The sequence below is a fragment of the Lissotriton helveticus genome, chromosome 9 (genome assembly GCF_964261635.1).
Source record: "Lissotriton helveticus chromosome 9, aLisHel1.1, whole genome shotgun sequence".
NCBI lineage: Eukaryota > Metazoa > Chordata > Amphibia > Caudata > Salamandridae > Lissotriton > Lissotriton helveticus.
In genome coordinates this window covers 771,728,087-771,749,884 of record NC_136070.1, presented here as the reverse complement: position 1 = coordinate 771,749,884, position 21,798 = coordinate 771,728,087, and the positions used below count along the sequence as shown (strand labels likewise).

The following is a 21,798-nucleotide window of genomic DNA, read 5'->3' as shown; positions in this document are numbered from 1 at the left end:
TGGTAAAGACACTAGTCTTTGGCACTTTTCACATACATTGTATGGGGATCTCCTGAATGACATCATGTTCTCCTGCGATCTGGGTTTGTTAATAGTCTGTGTCTACCGGAGGTCCCTTTCAGTCCAGCTTTTAATTGTAGAAGTGTCTTTTCAACTATTGATTACATCCTGATATCTTGTAGACACTCTGCCCGTATTAGGAATTTTATTACACACGATACCACTAAGCGACCACTTCCCGTTAAACGTTGATATTTTGGTGTTTAATCAAGACTTTAAGAGGAAAAATAGATCTAGGCAGCTCTTGAATAATATTACTCTGAGTAGACAAAATGGATACGCCTTGAAGTGGACGAAAGTGATACCAGAGGATTTCCTCTCTAATTTACAGACAAAGTGTAATGATAGTTTTTGTGCCTGTTTAGATGAAAATTCCCCTCATTCTGTAATCATCAAGAACTTTATAGCTTTCTCAGCCCAAATCAAAAAATGTCTTTGGGTAGATGCCAAAAGGTGCAGTGCTAAAAGTGAAGGGTGGTTTGACTCCGCCTGTACTAAGGCCTACTCTAGACTCGAACATGTCTTAAAAGCCACAGTTAAGGACCATGACTTAATAAGGGAAGCCAGAAGGAGCTACAAGAGGGCACTTACAAAAGGGAAGAACGAAATGAAAGAGGAAGCGTGGAATGCCCTGCATGAGGCATCTACGAATTGCAAAGTCAAAGTCAAAATTATGCTTTATTCGAGATTTCACTCATAAAAGCAAGAACGTGCTAACTTTAAGAATACCATTAAATTTACAGACAGTTATATTAAAAACTAAAGCATAACATTTACAGTTTATGACTCAATATTCAGTTCAAATTTTGAAAGATTTCATACAATACACAATTAGCCATTTTTTAAAAAGTAATATATGGAAAGAAGTTAAAAAACGACCTGGATATAACAAATTTTTAGTAAAAGCATAGATAAAACATGCAACAAATTAACCAGACAGAGAATAGTCAAGTGACTAGCAGTCTCTGTCTGATCAATCATGCCCATCCAAGATATTTGGCAGTGGCTATTGATATCCATATCTCACTACTGGTGCAAATGATACGCAAGGCAACTGAACTACTAGTAGTACCTAAATTCTTGCACATCGGTTTTAACCATACACGTCTTGGGTCCGAATAGGCCGTACAAGAGAATAAAAAATGGCCAATTGTTTCTTTAAAGGACTCACAAGCAGGGCAACTATCGCTCAGTCCTCCTTCCCATTTGGCTGTCAAAAATCTAAGGGGAAGCGAACCTGCTCTCAATTAGAAAAAAAGTTTTCTAGCACCAGGTTTGGTGATAATATCCCAATAGGGTTCCAGAGAAGGGTACAACTTAGCTTCTAAGAATCCTTCAGTCATAGATCCTGGGCTACAACTATTCCAACCCCAGGAGGCTACCTTTTCCCAATAAATTTCTTTTAAAGCACTTTTAGTAGGAAATATAGCTCCAGCTGGGTCTGTCCAAAGCGAACTCAATCCAAGCTCGGTTAAAATTACTTTCAACGATTTAAGCCACCCGTTTTTATGGAATATATCCGCTTTGATGATATCTAGAAACCCCTCAGCGTAATGAGAAAGCTCGGGCGTGGCCCAGAGCCTTCTCCAGTACAGAATCGGTCAAAGCCTGACCAAATCTGTAACCGCTTTTCTGCCCAGATCGTACCTCAGGGGCAGCAAGGGAGTACTTCTAGGGACACCAGTTATTGCCCGGAAGAACTTATTTTCTGAGATTTGCAGGGCAGCCACCTTCTCGAAACCCCATAGCTCAGCACCGTATAGTGCGGAGCCAAGAGCCTTTGCTTCATATACCTGCAATGCAGGCTTAACAGGTTTCGTCAGGGACTTCCTATGCTCAGAACTAATAGCACCTGATAGTTGCCTATGCCTCAATGTAGCAACATCTATATGTTGGCACCAACCGCTCTTTTTCAAGATGTGGATACCCAGATATGTAAAAGTGTTCACTACCTCTAGGGATCGGCCATTCATGATAATTTTAGATTTAAAACTACGGTGAGGATTAACAATCATAAGTTTTGATTTGGTCACATTGACCTCCAGGCCGTGCTCCCCGCAAAATTGATCGAAGATAGACAGTGCACGCTGTAGGCCACTTGGGGTCTTTCATAGGATAAGCGTGTCGTCTGCAAACATTAAAATAGGTATTTTTATACCGGCTAGTGAAGGTGCGTCCAACTTTGCAGATAACATGCAGGATACAACACCGTTAATAAACAGTGTAAAGAGAGTGGGAGCCATTGAGCAACCTTGCCAGACGCCCCGTTCAACCGGGAAGTCCTCTGTCACCATGCCCTGCCCCCCCCCCCACTGAATTCTGGCAAACGTTACTTCGTGGAGCCGCATTATCAATGTCAATAGATCGACTGGTACTCCCAGATTCTTGTGAACAGACCACAGCTTCGACCGTGGTACTAGATCGAAGGCAGCCCTTAAGTCGACAAAAGCCGCATATAGACTACCCCCACCCAGCACCACGGTCCTCCATTGCAACAGATTAAAGCGGAAAACCTGGTCCACAGTACTTGTGGACCCACGGAATCCCGCCTGAAATGGCGAGAGAGCTTCATTATCCTCTGCCCAATCAAGAAGCCTGTTCACGATAACACGCACATATAGGTGCATTGTTATGTTACGTTAAATCATTTTATAAAGTGCGAGCAATTGCCCAGAGGCGTCAAGGCGCTACTGAGTATTGGAGCATGTAAGCTAAGTTAATAGGTGAAAAGCCATGTCTTCAATGACTTGCGAAAGGAAAGCAAGTTTGTCTGAGATTTAATGTGCCGTGGCATAGAGTCCCAAAGTTTTGAAGCCCCTGTCACAAAACCTCTGCCGCCCCAAGAGTCTTGCCTGAACCTAGGGGTCATATTGGTTTTGAATGGAGGGGCCTCTCCGACGGATACCATTTGAGCTTATCCTTGAGGTAATTTGGGCCAATATCGTGCATTGCTGTAAAGGTGAAACATAGGGCTTTGAAATTTAGACTTTGTTTGACCGGGAACCATTGAAGCATCCCTAGAGCTGGTTTAGCAGATTGGAATTTGGGGATTCCTGACAAAAGGCTAGTAGCAGCATTCTGAGTGGATTGCAACTAATTTAGATACTGCACCTGTATGTTTAGATCCAACCTGTTGCAGTAATCTAGTTTTCACAGTACCATAAGGACGCCAAGATTTTTGACCATTTTCACAGGAGATGGTAGCAACCCTAGATTTTGTGGCCAGGAGGAGAGTGTAGTACAAAAGGTGGTGTCCTTGCCGAAAAGGAGGACCTACGTCTTGCTGGAATTCAGTTTTAGACAATTTTTGTCCAGCCAGTCCTTTAAGGCCATCATGCAATCATGGAGTCTAAGCACAGTGTTATCAGGGGATTTGTAGAAGGACACCACAATCTGGGTATCAAGTACCAAGTTCTACATGTTGTTCCCCATTATACAGGAAATACTTGTAATTGGGAGTTATTTATTGGATCCGATAAATTCGACCCAGCAGAATGGGATTTTATTGGGTTAGATTAATATCAGCCCAAACACCAGCATACTCATAATAGGAGTATTGGCCAATTTGTCTCCTTTCATTTGATCACATCAGCCAGGCAGAATTTCATCAGATGGAATGCTGTCACTAGGCAAGCCTTGAAATGAGACACTGAACTGAAGGTCATCAGCTGTTGATACGCTAGAATATGCCTCTAGATTTTTTTATCAAGCATCCTAACTTATTGATTGAACAAAAGCAGCAAGAACATGAGCAACATAGGGACCACAGCAGAAGCTGCACCAAGAGGCAACACACAGGACTGCATGGCGTCATGCATTGTGCTACAATCATAAAGTAGTCCATTGTATTTGGTAAGATTGAACTTGCAAGCACCAGAACAACTCCCACATGACCAGTTGTAGCCAAAGACATTTGTAAATCCAAGATTAAATATTTGAATTATGTCAGTTTGCCTAGCCTTAAGTTAATCTTCAACAATGCACACAAGGACAGTCTCTGTCTAATGAGATGATTTCTAGCCCTCCCAATCTATACCAGTCAGCTCTCTTTTCCTCTATACCTTGGAAACATCCAACTGCTTTAGTGCTTTAATTGCAAGGGATTGGTTGGTGATAGAGTGATAAATTGCACACACATCGACATATGGACCTGCATTAAACATGAGCAGATACATCAATTCACGATTACCACCGCCGTGCCTCCCCCCCTCCCCTAAAATCATCAAACATAGGAAATTAACCAGAAATCATTACCTTTTCCTCCTGGCAAACTGGAGACAAAGATCAAAGCACAACTACAACTTACACCTCCCTCCCAAAACGCAAATGACCTTGCCGAACACTACAACAAATCCATCTTGGAGGTCCTTGACCAAATTGCCGCCGTCAAATTAAAACTGCAAAAAAAACAACCCGCCAAATCCTGGTTCAATGCTGATCTCAACAACGAGAGATGCTCTCTTAGGCTGACCGAACGCACATGGAGACAACACCCTTCCCCCTCAAATCTTGCTCTCCTCAGAGCTGCAAGGGCTAATTACAAAAAACACATCCTCATTGAAAAGGCCTCCTACTTCCGTGCACAACTTGACCGGGCTAAAAATAGACCTAGGGAACTATTTAGCATTGTAAAAGGGCAAACAGCTTCTGCCCCCCCCCCCCAAATTGATGGCCTCTATCGAAATATGCAAAGAAATTGCAAACGTCTTTTCCGAAAAAATCACCAAGATTGATCAATCCTTTGCCTTAACCCCACCTCCACATTGCTCATCACCCCCATGTGACTTTCCCTCCAAGTCCCCTTTTACACCTTCACCCCCTCCTGACTCTATTTATCTCCCTCTCACTTTCGGCCCTCCGGAACTCTACTTCACCAACCTCCAGCTAAATAATAATGCATCTTGGCTTAACTTCAGCCCAGTTACAGAGCTTGAAGTCCTCAACATCATCACCAAGCTTAAACCTTCCTGTCATACCATGGACCCTCTTCCGGCTAACCTTGTTCAAGATCTAAACCATATCATTGCACCATATTGGACCACCATCATTAACTCCTACTTGGCCTCGGGTTGTGTCCCTGTTTCCCTCCAGCTTGGCCGAATCACTCCCACCCTCTAAAATACGACAGCCTATCCCAATGACCTCAACAATCTACGACCTATCTCTAATCTTCCTCTTCTATTCAAGGCCCTCGAAAAATGCGCCCAGCCCCAATTGGACAAGCACATTGACTCTTTCAACCTTTTGGACACATTTCAGTCAGGCTTTAGAAAAGGCTACAGTACTGAAACTGCCATGCTCAACATCATTGATGACATCCATCACTCCCTCGACAAGGGGGAGGCCTCTCTTCTCATTCTCCTTGACCTCTCTGCTGCTTTTGATACTGTTAACTACTCCGCCTTACTCAACACCCTCAAAGATTATTTCGGCTTCAATGGTCCTGTCCTCAAATGGTTCTCCTCCTTCTTCCAGCACAGAACCCTACAAATTAAAATCAACGACTGCCTCTCTAAACCTATACCTGTCTCCTTGGGTGTCCCCCCAGGGTTCCATTCTCTGCCCTTCTCTATTCAACCTCTTCATGGAACCACTCGCCCTCATTCTTAAGCAAGCAGGAATCAACTTCCACCTTTACGCTGATGATACCCAACTCTACTATAAGATCAAATTCCATACCGACATTCTGAACTTCAATGATGCCCAGACTAAGATTCAACACTGGTTTCATCACAATCACCTTAAACTCAACCCTAAAAAACGTAAATCATTCTCTTTGCTCCTAAAGGCAACTGGCTCCCCATTCAACGCTGGATCTCTGACCTTAAAGCTCTCAACTGCTCTCTTTCTACTTCTAACACAGTTAAATCCCTCGGTATAATCATCGACCAGAACCTCAGTCTTACTTCCTACACTAAAAATTTAGCCAAAGGAGCTCTCTTCACCCTCCATCACCTTAAGAAAATTAAACCCTTCATTCCTGCTGATGATTTTAAATTAGTTGTTCAATCTCTGGTACTGTCCAGATTGGACTGCGGTAATGCTATTCTCTTGGGAACACCGAAAGTCCGCTTAACCCCAATCAAATCAGTCCTTAACCTTGCAGCCAGGCTTATCACCAATTGTAAGCGGTTTGACCACATCTCCCCTGCCCTCAAAGGTCTCAAATGGCTTCCCATTGAAGGCAGATCCTCCTACAACCCACCCCCTACTGTACTAGGCTCCCACTACATTATACCTGACTCACTTTCCCCCCTCTTCCCATTCCTGCATATACTTCTACCCTCCCCTCTAGTTCTCTTGTAATTACCGCCTACTCCCGCATACTATCACCCTTCCCATCACCCTCCTCAGTCCCCCCCCTACTTTTATACTCCCCCCCCCCTCATCCCTGACCATCCATGCTAGTTTAACTATTCAATACTGGCTAGAGTCTAATGGTATTCCTTAATTATAGTCCCATGTTATAACCGTACTGTGTAGATTGCTCCAATTGTCTTGCTTTTTACCTTGTTGTACTAATGTTTTATTGCAATTTTCTTTTTCTTCACCTAACCATTGTAAAGCGCTCTGATACCCTTGGGTCTAGCCAGCGCTATAGAAAACCTTTAAAATAAATAAATCAATGTTTTTGCAGTGACTCTAGGACCTTACCTGTCTAGATGTACCTGCAGATGACCTTCAGCATTCTTGCAAGGTGCTCTTTAGTAAGCTTGGCAGATAGGGCTCTAAGCCATACGTGATTGCATTAATCTTAATGACAAATTTATGAATTCCTGGGGCAGGCAGTAGGTTAAATACCTTCAGGACCAGAACTGTTTTAGGCATGGGCATAGTGGGTAATTAACCTTGGCCCCCGCTTTCCAAGCAACCCCCTGGAAAAGCAATTGGGACGCTCTCTCTACCACTCTTTGTGCCTTTATTTCTCTGCATCAGTATTTTTACCAACTTTCTGTATCCCAACTCTCTCTCTCTGACATATCTTCCTCTCACCCCACTGTTCTGTTTCCATATCTCCTGTATCTACTTAACTTCTCTCCCTCACCTCTCTCTTTACTTCATCTCTCAGCCTTTCTATATATCTCTCTGTACACCTCTCTTTTCCTTTTTACCTTGCCACCCTGCTGTCTACCTCCGTTCTCTATCCGCCCAATTTCTCTGTCGTATATCTTTCTCACTGTCTTGTCTCTCTCCACCTCGCTTTCTCTCTCTCTCTCTCACTAACTTTCCTTTTAATTAGCCTTACCCTTCATTTGCCTCCTCAACTCTCCACCAGACCCCTCTCTTTCTACCTCTGTCCCTTCAAACCCATTTCTCTCAGGTTCATACTCCTTTCTCAGTATGTTTCTTTCATTATCTCTGTTTATCATTACCTCCTCGCTCTTTCTCATCTCTCTGTCTTTACCTGCCCTGTCTTTGTATACCTCACTCACGGATAGGAGATAACCGAGTAAACCAAGCCAAGACAGAAATACTGATGTTTAATTACACCGTATCACAGCTTCTTAGCAATCCATAACATCGCGACCTATTAGATATCTTGGAATATTTGTTACAAACAATTATGATCAATTCTTTTTGCTTAATTATTGGAATACTCTTAAAAAAATTGAAAAATATATTAGATCGGTGGACCCTGCCCCCTCTGTCATTAGTAGGCCAGGTATCCGTGAATAAAATGTCTATTTTACCCTTATTTTTATTCTTGTTTCTTAATCTTCCTCTTAAAATATCTTATACACATTTTGAAGAGCTGGATGGGATTATTCGAAAGGTAATTTAGGCTAAAGAGCAACCAAGAGTTAAACTGTCCATACTCCAATGAGGGGCGGGGGAGGGGGCGGGGGAGTACTTCCACATTTTGTGACATATCAGGCATCGTTGGTATATCTGACAATCCAGCTAGTCGCAATATCTTCAAAATACGATACATTTATATTTAACTTCATCTTAACGGAGAGTGCAATTAAATTACCTGTTCTTCTGCTATTTCCAAAGTTACAGAAAAAAACAAATATAAGTTGTTATTGGGTTTCGTATCTTGCATACAATTATTTTTTAAAGCACGTAATATACCTGCGTGCCACACATTCACTCGAATACAAGACTGCGAGATTTGGGGCCTACAGTTTCTTCAAGATGTTTTACATCAATGGAGAGATTTTGGTTTTGAACAATTGGGCGATTTTTACAATCACACAAGACTGATTACTTGGGATTCTACTGTACAGCAGTTTGGCAGACCGAATGCAGCCTTTTGCTTAAGTTTTAACCAACTAACTAGTTTTTTTAGGAATAACTCTAGGTTGTTGAGTGATTCTGCAAAGACAATAATTTTGCAAATGCAAAAGAACAAGTTGCTCATAGAGGGTAAAAGTGGAGGAAGAAACAGGATGTAGATTGAATACTAAAAAATGGCTGATACTAAGTGAGATTGGATATAGTGTACTAAGAGCATCAAACTGTATAAGAGGATGGCCTTTTTTTATCAAGGTGGTTGACCTATTGTGCCCCATATAGATTGTATAAGATGTTCCCATCACTTCTAGATCAATGCTTTAGGTGTAAGGCTAGTGGAGCTGGAGGATGGAATCTTATATTTGTTTTCTTGCTGTCGTCTACAGCAATTTTGGGGAAATGTTTTTAAGGTTATTGATCAATGTATGGTGACTTCATTTTCTCCATCACTTAGGCTGGTACCATTCGGATCCTCGTGTAAGAAATACCAGCCACGGAAATATAAGCAATATTTTATTTCATTTGCAAAAGCGGTAGCCAGATCATTGATCCCACAGAACTGGAAAACAGACAGGATACCATCAGTAGAACAATGGTTTTGTAAGATGTCCAGGACGTATGCTTTTGAGGAGTCATATGCTAAATGTGTAGGCGCAGTTTGTAGATTCAAGGTTATCTGAACATGTTTTTCTTTATTTTTGCTGGAGAATGAATAATGATTATGATTAGTATTTTTCCTGCTCCAAAGCTGCTATTCAAAGATCAAGATTAATGCTGAGTTTAAAATTGATTTAGGCAATTGTTTAGATTAGCTGTGTGCATTTTAGGCCAAAGGATAGTGCTATTCAGCTGCTGTGTGATGTATTTGTATTTCCTCCAAGCAGTGTTCAACCACTTCCATCCCGAATCTTATAGATATCAAGTAAATACGAAGGTTTTTGGGAAATCTAGCACTTTATCTTGAAATCATGCTGCTTCTTAGGCTGGTTAAATTGCACTAAAAATGGTCGGTTAATAATATTTTTAAATGCCCATTATTGCACTTTGCAATTTATGCTTCTCACCCTGATAGGTAGAAACCGGTAGCTTATTTCTGTCTGGTTAGTTGATTTCTTAAATTATGATCATGTTTTCTGATATTGGGAATTAGAAATCTAATTGCTTATGATATCTTAAATAGGCTTTATGGTTTTTAGATTAATAGATACATAGTCATTTTTAAGATTTATAATATAATTGTGGTATGGTTTTTGTATTTTCTGCTTCTAATTTTCCTAAGCAGAAAAAGATCATGTTTGACCTATTTAATCCATGCAATCCATTTACTTGAAAGCTGCTATGGAGAATTCTATTGGTATACAAAAGAAGGTCGTACAAAAATATATATATACAGATATAGGTACACAGATGGCGGTCATATCTATTGTTCTCCCTCCACTGGAGAAGAAAAGAGAAAAGAAGAAAGGAGAGGAGGAGAAAAAAAGGGGGGGGGGTTTCGACTGGTTAGGATAGGAGCCCAGATGCATCAAGCAAAAAAACTGTCGCAAACAGGCAGATTCTCAGAATCTGCCCCTTTGCGACCGGTATTTTTGCATTTGGGATGCATCTTCCCAAATGCAAAAATCGCAATTAAGGAATCTCTAAATTGAGATTCCTTAAATTGCGATTGCATTTAAGGAATCTCAAATTGAGATTCCTTAAATGCAATGCATCAAACTAAAAAAAATAGCGATTTCGCTTATAGGAGTAGCAAATTACCATGAAGTTGAACTTCATGGTAATTTGCAAAAACTTTGAAAAATGCACTTTTGTGCATTTTTCAAAGTTTCATGTTGCATGCACACATGCCCTAAGGGCATGTGTGTGCGCAACATATGTGCACAGATCAATTTCAGGGGTGCTACAGGGTGTCCTTTGGACAACCCTGCCCCCTTGAAATTGCATTCTCAATTTGCGATTCTCTAATTGAGAATCGCAAATTGAGAATGTCTTCCCATTCATTCCTATCGGCCTCTAGGCCCATACGAATGAATGGAGAGGTATTCCTTAATTGCGACTCGCAATTTGCGAGTCGCAATTAAGGAATATTAAGAAATCGCAATTTGTTTTGCGATTTCTTGATGCATTGCATTTTGCGATTCCTTATTTGTGATTCCATATTTTTCGCAATTAAGGAATCGCAAAAACCAATGTTGATGCATGTGCCCAGGATGAATTGTTAATTTCGCACTTTGCACTTTCTTTCTTCTGTCGGAGATGTAATTAGATGTGATTTTGCTTTATATATGTCAGATTAAAAAATGTTCTTGAATGAACTGCTTTCTCGACCTACTCAATTAAAATTGTGTAAACATTTTTTTATTTCACCCTATGTAAAGATAGAAATCAAGGCAACAGTACTTTTCACCTTTCTGCAAGAATCGCAATTGCGAAATGGGATTTAATGTTGATTACGAATATTCGGCAATTCAATCTATTTCTAGCTCTATGTGCATTTATCCTATTTTGATATTATGCAGTAGTCCATTAGCAATTCACCAGGCCACAGTTGCCGTGTCTTTCCTTCAATGGGAGTAAAGACTGGTTTAACAATCTAGTAGTAGCAAGACAAAGACAACTTGGATTCAAGCGCAAAAAGAAAGGGTTTTATCAATGCATATTTAAGCTTTAGTTTTTGTTACTCTTTGTCTGTGGACGGCAGGCAGGTTGTGCTCTCAATTTCTGCTTTGTGTGCCCTCGTTAGTTTAACATATAATTAAGAAGGTCCGAAAAGGTAGACAAGCAGTCATCGCAGCCTTAAACCCCGCGAACACTGATCTGAACATTAAACTAGTTTAAATTCATTGCAATTGCTTTGTTTACAAGATAGACATAAACATTAGATGATTCATATATATGTTGGACTAAATACAACAGGAAAAACCTTTTTTAGCCTAAAAAAAATCTTTGTTTAGCACGTAACAAACAAATTAATCAATTGTGCACCAGTGTACCTTTTAAAATAATTTTCATTCCTGTTTTATTGTGTGTATCTTCATTCATGGTTTTAATTAATTAAAGCATTAGAAATATTATTTACTAAAGTAATATTTCACTTCACGAGGTATTTAATGAACTGACACTTGGCAATAGATACATATTTGTTTTAAACTGCGGACCTAAATATCTCTTGCTGGTCTGGAGCTAAAAAAATCCTTAAGATGGCCGGATACCACCTCTAGGTGGCTCAAGCAGTATCTTGTGACCCCTGGAGCCAAGTCAGGTTTACTGCCAGCACAAGTATGTTTTGGCCAGGTTTATAGCCTATCTATCTATTGTCTGTTTTTAAAAACAAGTAGTTACCAAGGAATCCTAGTCGTATGTCCATTATAAAGAATGATCTTCATATTTATCCTTGTTATATTACTGATTTATAGCAACTGCTGTTACTTTGATTGTGTCATCTAATGGTGCATTCTTGTTATTCCCAAACACAGGTTCCAACACGTCATGAACACAATGGTGGAGTGCAGCGAGAGTCAGGTGGAGAAGATGGGTACCGATGACATCATTACCAATACCCGGCATGTGGTGAAGGGGCTGGAAGCTCTGCGGAATGAGAACAAGGCTATCTCCCAGCAGCTGCAACTTGTCCTACTTCAGGATGATGAGATGAGTAATAGCTGGGGCAGCCAAGACAGAGAGCTATTAGAAGAGAAGCATGGCATAATCAGCAAGTTTCTGGAAACCATTGATCTTGGGCTCAGTGAGGCTAAGGTAGGCACCTAGCAAGATGCTACATGCATTGCTTGTGGATACTGGCCTTTAGTGTTGCAAAGTACTTTCTCATAGAAAAGTAATCTGTGCGGAAGTGGGATAAGGTATGAAGCTTGGAGAGGTCTTACTCTGGAGTAGTCCCTGATTGTGAAATAGCTCGAACTCTGCAAAGCTGTCTGCTCATGGATAACACAGTAGAGGCATACACATTCATTTGCATATTCATTGATAATTATGTAAACTGTGGCAAGGCTACATTCTGAGAGCAGGATTTACTTCTCAATAAAATGTGCTCATATTTAATCGCAAATTCTCTTTGCTTTCAGGATCATTTTAATCCTGTGCCTGCTGGAGTCTCAATGGCTGGGTCTAATGCTTACAGTTCCATTGTTGATGCTGAATGTTCAGTATTGCGTTGCTTGGAGTTCTGAAATGGGGACATTAATGTCTGTGTTTGCTAGGAGGGAAATTGAAGAAGGACACTGACACCCCCACAAACAGACCCACATCTTGGGTCGCACCACTCTTCAAACCAAACAATAGAACAGCAGTGGTGCCGTTGTTAATGGTGATCGTATATCCAAACTCCATGTTGTGATTTATTAGTCAACAATGTGTTGTAAGTTACAAATAAGGTTTATTCACATGGGGTCCATGTCATGTTACAGTTAAAGAGAAACGTGAATACACTGAGATCTTGTCCCATGCAAACACTTTGACCACAGTTATGCAGGCAGGGATAAAGTACTACGGAAAGAAGATGTAGCACAACTCCTTTTCTTATATGAATACATTGACTGTCAGCCTCAAGCACACCAAGGGTCCCTAAAAAACAGTACACTACAGCCATATTGAAAAAGACAGACAAATGCACAACACTCCCACAGATGAACATCACCTACTTACCCTCGAACAAGCAAGCAATGGAAAATCACACGGACAATGCACAGAAAAGCACAACTAAAACTTGCAGATGAAAAAACAAACTGATGGGATGACACACATGCATACAATACATCAACACAAGTGGGTACAAAGAGTTTAATTCTTCTGAGAAGCTTGCAAGGCAGAGAATCCCGTCTTTTGTTTTGCAGTAACAAGTTCTTCCCTTGGGAGTTTGTTGCTACGAAGCATACGTGAATGCGGAGTGGGCTTCTTTAATGTAACAGCCCACTTGGCATTAAACAGCAATGTAAGTGCCTAGATATATGCACTTTATTACTGAAATACCTGTGGCTGGTTCTCCGCTAAGGGGTTTGGAGGCCAGGGTATCCCCATCATCCTGACAAGCCTCAAGTTCAAGTCTAAATTCTATTCTATTCTAAGTACTTATAGAGCGTGCCATAAGATTATCCTGGTCCTAGAGAAAATGCTGAGAGCACAGAGCTATTTTCAAAGAAGCAGAGTCGCTGTGAGGAGGTTCTTGAAGAAAGTTAAGCAGTAAGGATAGATTTTTGCTATGGATAGATAACGCTTTCTTAATCAGAAGCACGAAGTACCAGGCAAACAGACTTAAAAAGAATGCAATTGGGGTTGGAAGGCCAGTGAAGAGAAGAATGAAATGAAGACATATCGGAGGCTGGAAGATGACGTGAATACCCACATTCTGATTTCAAATAAGGTATGCAAGAGGAATGGAAGGCCAGAGAATTGCTGTAACACAGATGTGAAAGAACTGTCACCTGAAGAATAATCTGAAACTTATTTGCTTAACGCATACAGCCTTACAACGTAACAAACCAAGTTACCTGGGAGAAAAGATTAGAATCTCAGGAGGCAACCGCTCACTCAGAAGCACAAACTATCTCAGGTTGGAAACCCCAGATTCAGAAAGAAACAACCTGCACACGCTCCTTTTCCGGGTAAGCTCCAAGGATCTGGAACTCTCTACAACCCAAGGTTCGGTCAAAACCATCAACCCACGTCTTCAAAAAAGAAGTGAAAGAGATTCTAATGAACAGATTCCTCTCCTAAAAGTCACAATGAGCCTGTCCACTGGGCGCATTGGCTGCTACAATGACTGTTATACCAATACAGTGCTGAAGCACATAAATCCCAGTAGAACCCACACAAACATTGTTCCTGGAATGGAACCGACGCAAAGCAGAATCATGAAAAACTACCCTGGTGTTCCAGTGACTCATAAACGAATGGAGGTCGTCTATTAATAACTCTGTTACCACATACCATATCTTACTGGAGTTCTTAAAAGTTGCTATTTGTTTCTACCAGATGTAATTTCTATGTATCAGCTCTTCGTTTATGTTTATCTATTTTATGAACCCTATACCCTTGGATTATGTTCGCGCTTTATAAAACACCAAAAATATATAAATATATGACACAGAAATTTGTGAAGAGAAGGAAATTTAAGGCTTGTTTCCCAGCATGTGGCACAGAATAGGTTGTCAAAGACTGGCAAACTTCAAGTGATGATCCAGAGTGGATGTTTTGGGGAATGTATTCATTTCATTCGCAAGTAAGAGGCACAGAATCTGAAAGGAAGGGTGAAGTAGGGAGTGTGGCCTGACACCAATGGAGTTGCATATGATCTGTGAAGCTCACAGCTAGCCGCCAACATCAGAGACATCAGAGCAGTGCTGGGCCATTCAACTGCCTTCCAATACCCCCAATTCTGAAGAGCAATAAGCTGCCGTAGAATACAGGATTTGGCACTCTAGCCAAGTGCAAAGAGAGAAACCGAACACTAAGCGATGCAATACCCAGGCTGTGCGGGTGATACAAGATGGTGGCTACGAGCAGCAACGGAGATAAGAGGTTAGGGCACAACAGCTGTGGGCTCTGGGCACGCTAAGGACAGTTTTGAGGTGAGAGACTATTGTGTCTCTACTCTTTGAGCCCATGTGAGCACCTGGAACAAGGCAGTAACTCAGGATGGTGAGAGCTCAACTGAGTACCCCCCATTGTTGTCTGAATTGGGTGGAGAGAAGTTGTAAGATGGCAGACTCATTTCCTTCCTCACATCCCTGTAATCATGACTGGTATGCACTGCCGATCTGGTGGCACCAAGCGCAGGGCAGTATAAGCTCATTGAGCTGCCGACTGAGGTCCTTGGGACCTGGGATCCCACACTCTGCTCCTCAGATACTTTCCTGGAATACTGAAAGGATATACACTAGAATTCTCTGGCGAGGGTGCTAACCATCAAATGGCAGAACAATACCACCACTTGGGAAATTGGACAGACTTCGCACAGTCCACAACACCATCATGGATAGACTCTCTAAAGTGAAAAATGCCACTGTGATGGACCAATCACAGGAAGAGAAAGGAGGCCCGACAGACACCCTGGCGCCCCTCTTGGAACTATGTGGGGAACTGAGAGATTATGTTAACTCCGTTAGCAATGCAATAGCAGCAGGCGCCCCAATACTGGTAACACGGAGAGGGGCTGAAATTGTCCCTATCAACAAAAAAGGCAGCAAACAGAAACCTGAGAATTACAGGTCAATTAGCCTGATAGATGTACTTCAAAAAATCTACGCCAGACAGTTATTGAACAGGCTCGATGACTGGATAGAGACTAACAATATATTGTCCCAGTATCAGGCAGGATTCAATAGATTACTTTATTTTGACAAAAATGCCTTTAAAAGTGTCACATACAACAGGTCGATAAAATCATTCAATTTAAGAACACATTTGTACAAGTAAAAGTAAAATTTCATTAAAATATAAGTAATGGCAATCGGAACAACACTTAAGAATAAAAATATATATATGTATATATACTCAATATTAGGACACCCCAAAATCTCATTAGTAGTAGTTATACAGTTAAAGCCTCCTTAGTTGTTGGTCACCAGCTTATATTGGTGCACTGCATCACATTTGGGGATGCACTGCGCGCAACGAAATTCATTTTATTTATTTATATGTTTACTTACCTGTAATCCTTCATTATCCATAGATTACTACCCCCACCCTGCCCCTCCCCCTCCCCCTCCCTGCATCACTGCCCGGCAGCTACTCCCACCACCGACCGCTACTGGTATGAATTCTAACGGTAGTTTACCCCTATTGGCACTGCCAATGTCTACTTGTGCGACCCATTCCCAATAGTGCTTCTTTAATATAGCTTTCCGATGCAGGGGTGAGTCGTCATTTTCCCAGGCTTCTTTTAGCTCTATGTTAAATACAAGCTTCTTTATGTTACTCAGCAACCCCACCTTGCTAAAAACATCAAAGCAGATGACCTCTGCCATAGCTTCAGCATAAGATGACAACTCTGGGGTCCTCTTGACTCTGGCCCAGAATAGGGGTGGACAAAGCTTAGCAATGTTGCTAAGGGGACGTTGCCCTATATCTAACATAAGTGGGTAGGTTGGGGTACATTGGGACAGCATCACTAGGTTTCTTATAAGTTTGTGCTCTGATCTAGTGAGTCCCAGTATCTTTTTGAATCCCCACAATTCGGAACCGTACAGGGCAGAGCTAACAGCTTTAAGGTCGTAGGCCTGTAAAGGAATATGTGACGTTACAACGCCACATATTTCATCGTGGTAGGTAACAACACAGACATTACATCATCCGCGTCGTTACCACGCATTACAACGCAAGTCGTTTCTACAACTTGCACTAGATGGCGCGCTGGACTTAGGAATAGTATAAATTACTATTCCTACTCCAGTTAGCGCAACAGCAGGGAATAAGTTGGACTTAAAATCCAACACATTCCCTGGTGTTGGGCGCCATCTAATGCCATCTAGAAATGACTTGCGTTGTAATGCCATGCGTGGTAACAACGCGGACGATGTAACGTCCGCATTGTTACCAACGCGCGTGGTAGAACGCTGTCTCCCCCTGTAAAGCTGAGCCAACTGGTCTAGTGTGAAGAGAATGATGTTCTTTCACTAGTGCCCCGGTAACTTGTTTGTGATTTAATGTCATTTTTGGTTTGTGGGGGTTCCAAAACATTGCCTCCAAGAGTTTAACCCCTAGATAATCGAGAGTACTTACTCTCTTCAGGGGTGTCCCTCCCAAAGTTGGCTTACCCTTGTATGACCTGTGAGGGTAGAAAGCGATGAATTTTGTCTTGGAAGTGTTGACTTCAAGTCCCTGAACTGTACAAAAATTATTAAATCTATTGTATAGTGACTGCAGCCCCCCCAGGGTTTTGGACACCAATAGGGTGTCATCTGCAAATAAGAGGGTCACTACCTTCTCTCCACCTAAACACGGGGCATCAGCCGGCTCTTGAGATAAAAAGCTTATGACTTAATTCAGGTAAAGTGAAAACCGGATGGGCGCCACAACACATCCTTGGCGAACACCCCTACTAACATGAATGTGGTCAGTAAGCTGCCCCAGTGTTCCCCATCTTATTTGAGGAAAATTATTTTCGTGGAGTCGGATGACTAGATTCAGGACTGGAGAAGGAATTCCCATGTCATTCAACACTTGCCATAGCTTAGATCTGGGGATTAAATCAAAAGGTGTCTTCAAGTCAATAAAAGCCAAATACAGGCTACCCTGACCAAAAGTTACGAATTTCCAAAAGAGCAATAATAGGCGAAAAACCTGGTCAATGGTTCCTGTCTTTTCTCTGAAGCCAGCTTGGTATTGTGTTAATATAGCATTATCATCTGCCCAGGCCAAAATCTTCTGAAGGAGGGCTCTGCTAAAAACGTTTTGCAGCGCATCTATTAGGCTGATAGGCCTATAGTTGCAAGGCTGAGCTCTATCCCCTTTTTAGGTTGAGCCTGTAACAGCGCGCATGCACTGTTCTGGGGAAGACTTCATGTAGGGGGTTTCAAAACTAACCTAGGAAACACACACGCTCGTGCGTGCGCTTTTAGTTTCGGCTCACGCTATTGGCCTTTGCGTGCGTCTTTTTAACAAAGACAGCACACAATTTGGCAAAGGGGGGCACATTGCTCCGCCCATGGACTATTGGGGTCGGTTACCCACATGGCCGCCATGTGGTTTCAATTATCGTGACCTGACACGGGCGCGATAATTGAAACCAGACGTCTCACTGTGGGGCGCACGCGCACCACTCGCGGCCTTATGTGTGCAGCGCCTGCTTCCTGGCCGGGAGGAGGTCTGTGTGCGGAGGTGAGGTAAGGAGCTCTTTAGGATGGTGGGTGAGAGTGTGCCCCGAGTCGCGGCTGCGTGCTCGGGGGTGAGGAGGGGGATGGGGGAGATAGGACAGACACGTAGAGTGTCCCCGGGCAGAGCCTGTGCCCTCACCACTTGTTGAGTTGTGCCTGTTGGTCACGACCGAGCCTCAGGTGGCATTGCCTCGCAGCAGCCCGGGCGTCGCCCCTCATTGAGCAGGCTGCGAGACGGGCTGCCCTATGCAAACACAACGGCTGCTCCTCTGCCTAAGCAGGACCTTCTCGGTTAGGAAATGTCACTTACAGACATCTATTTCCACGATCGTCTCGCTAGACATTTTAAAACTGCCTTCAATTTAGAGCGTTTTTGCCATTGAAACTTTCAGAGGGTTGGCGGCAGGTACGACATGGAAGGAAGGCTTGGGTGTTGGAGAGGTCTGAGGTAGTGATTGGTTTTCAGGCGCATCCCACATCGTTTTGATTAATGATCTTTTTGTTATTAATTATGGTGACACAGTTACCATGCAAACCTGGGCTTTAAATGGGATGAAAAAAAAGGGGGGGGGGTCCGCTGAAAGGGGCGTGGCCAGTATAATTAAGGACATGGCTTAAAATCGGTGCTTAGCATACATAGTGTATTTTGCTGTTTCTGTCATTGTATCCAGAAAAATGATACATTAGGTAACATCATACCTACAACAAGTCGGGACTATTGGCTTTATCAATGGTTGTTAGCTGTATAAGATAAATAAGCAGTAACTATGGCTTGTATATTATATTGAAACATATTCCACTTAAAGCCCTGGTGACACCACGACAATATTGCTGCTCCTGAGTTTAAAAAAGAGAAGGGAAATACAGAGAGAAAATGACTCTTTAAAGGATTTCCCCCTACAACACTCCCCTTGCATGACGTCATGCTATAACTTCTCCACTAGTGAGAAGTGAGCAGTGTGATCACTCGTACATCGATGTGCCTGCTGTCACTGCAGTCAGGAAAACAAGCATTTACAATGCAATAGGTCTCGCATTATCAAAGTTTGAGCTATTGTCATTGTAAATGACAATGACTTTTATTCATTTGCATCGGTGCGTAAACAATCACTTTGTACTTATAGTCCATGCTTATGAGAAGCAAAGCTGGCAGTCTCTTTTACTGGCAGCCTTGCTCATCGTAAGCAAGGACTATACGTTCAAAGTGCGTGTTTATGCACGGATTGCAGGTTTTAAATACAAATGAATAAAAGGCATTGTCATTTACAATGCCAATAGCTCAAACTTCAATAATGCAAGACCTATTGCATTGCAAATGCTTGTTCTACTTGCTAAGATGCTTGCTCCCTCTGAGAGGAATCAGAGGACAGTTCTTTCAGTGATGATGCAGCGTCTCAATGGGTGCCTCTGATCAGCTAGGCGCATTATCTTCAACAGACCGGTATATGGAAAATACTGCTTGATGCGACTTCTTGTTTAAGAGACTTTATGCTTAATGAGCACCCCTTAACTAAATCGAGCACGCTCGCAATCAGTCAATAGTACTACCTGTATTATTATCTAAGACCTCAGCATATCAGTGAGCCCTCCACCCCGCCCACCCACATTCCCTAAGCACCACAGGTAGTAGAGAATGTCACCTGCACAGGCTGAACACCTCTTGCGTCAGTAGTCTTCCCCCAGACAGCCGCTGCCTCCGCCACCCACACACACACTGGATTCACGAGATACCCACTACTTTACTGCAGCACCTCACGTGCTGGCTAAACACCACCTGTCAAAGCTTGAAGCCCTCTGCATTTTATCAGAGCACCGTGTAGTAGCTGAGCACATCCTGCAGAAGGGACGTTGTGGTGAGCTCCTCGTGCAGAAACTGAGCAGATGCAGAACACCCTTGCATTATTTCAGACTCCAGCATCAGCTGAGCACCCTGAATATGAACTGAGCCCCCTCACCCAACATATATATTAGCTGAGCACGCCCGCATCCACCGACATTTGCAGATCGCCGCCTGGTTTTATAGAGGCCCCCAATCAACAGAGCCCCTGTTTTAGCAGAGACCTCCATGCATTAGCCGAGTATGTCCTGCTGAAGGGACGTTGTGTTTACAAGCACATCCTGTCTGAAGCAAGCGCTTAGTCATAGAGCCGTCACCCGAGCCCCGCTTGCACACCATGAGAGCAGACTTGACAGATGAATCCCCCTGCACTGGCTCAGCACCCCCATGCATTCTCTGAGCAGCCCTGCTTTGGTTCATCGCTTGTGTGACTCTAGCGCTTTGGTGCGCAGAGCACATGACCTTCGCCGCCTGTCAGTGATGGGTGACAGCAGCCGGCCTCTCCCACCCCACGCACCAGATCCCCACTAATGTACATCAGTGTCACATGCGGCACCTACTCGAGCTTCCTCCTGAAGCGCTTCAGGCCTCCCGCGAACCCGCAACGGATGTGTGTGAGTGGTGCTCGGAGCCTTCCTCTCCTTTCCAGTGACAGGGTGCCCTCCGCTCCTCCTCCATTCCCCCGTCGCTCCCTCCCGCCTGCGAGACAGACGCAGACGCGAGCGGCTAGGGAAAAGCAATAGAACGCAGAGAGCAGGAGCACGCCCAGCAATGAGTGCAGCTGTTTCACGACCCTCACACATCTATTTACACTCCTGGGAAAGGACCAAAAGATGCTGCGCTCAAATCTTTTCATCAGTGCGAGAGTGTACTACAGCGATCAGGGCCAGGTAAAATTCAAGAAAACCCAGGTAAAAGTGAGCTAACAACGAGTAACAAGCATTTGCAATGCAGTAGGTCTCGCATTTATGCCAGTTTAAGATATTGCATTGTAAACGACAATGCCTTTTGTTTATGTTTTAAAAACGAAAACAAAAATAAAAATAATTTTCATTTGCAATGTCACTAGCTCAAACTTGCGTAAATGCGAGACCAACTGCATTGCAAATGCTTGTTAATAAATAGGGACCCCACTGCCCCCAACCACGAATATGGGACAGAGGCACCACTTGCAGTGGCATTAGAAAGAAAAAGTATGTAACGGGCCCAACTTAGAGTATCAGATATAGAAAGATCCCCAGGAACTCCATCTGGCCCTGAGGCTTTGGCCTGTATTATTCGTCCAATTGCACCCTCAATCTCCTTCAGAGAGAAAAAGTCTAAGTCCATATGCTGGGGAGGGCACGAGTTATCTGCTGCAGAGAGAGGATCTGCGGGATCAGTGTAAAGCTTTTTGAAGTAATAGTGCCAGACTTGGGCTTCAATATAGTTAGGGGGCGAGGAACCGCCTGAGTCGTTTCCCCAGACAAATAAGGACCAGAATAGTTTTGCATCTTTATCGGCACAAGCCTCCTTAAGGGCATGTCAGCAGGATTTGTCCCACTCCTTCTTCACATGATTGATGGCAGCCTTATAGCTACTTCTAGAGGCTCTGATTTGGGTGGTCTCTTTAGATTTAAGTAGCCAAGGCAAGTTTTTGCCGTTGGGTATTACAATCCTTGTTCTACTGGGTTACTTGACCCGTTTTCGATTTTCTGACACTTGGGGCCAGATGTAAGAAGTCGTTTGCGATTCGCAAATGCCGGAATTCGCAGAATTTCAGCGATTGCGAATCGCAAAAGTTGTTTTGGTATGTATGAGCAAAATCGCAAAATAAGGAATCGCAAAAATTGT

General features: G+C 42.8%; 1 protein-coding gene across 1 annotated transcript in view; it reads left to right on the top strand.

Moving 5' to 3' along the window:
• Window positions 1-21,798, top strand: part of KLC3 (kinesin light chain 3) — a 931,842-nt gene that overhangs the window by 195,402 nt on the left and 714,642 nt on the right. The window contains exon 2 of the mRNA XM_078660896.1: window positions 11,775-12,054. Coding sequence (XP_078517022.1) covers window positions 11,788-12,054 — 267 coding nt within the window. The 5' untranslated portion in view covers window positions 11,775-11,787. The remainder of the gene's footprint in view (window positions 1-11,774; window positions 12,055-21,798) is intronic.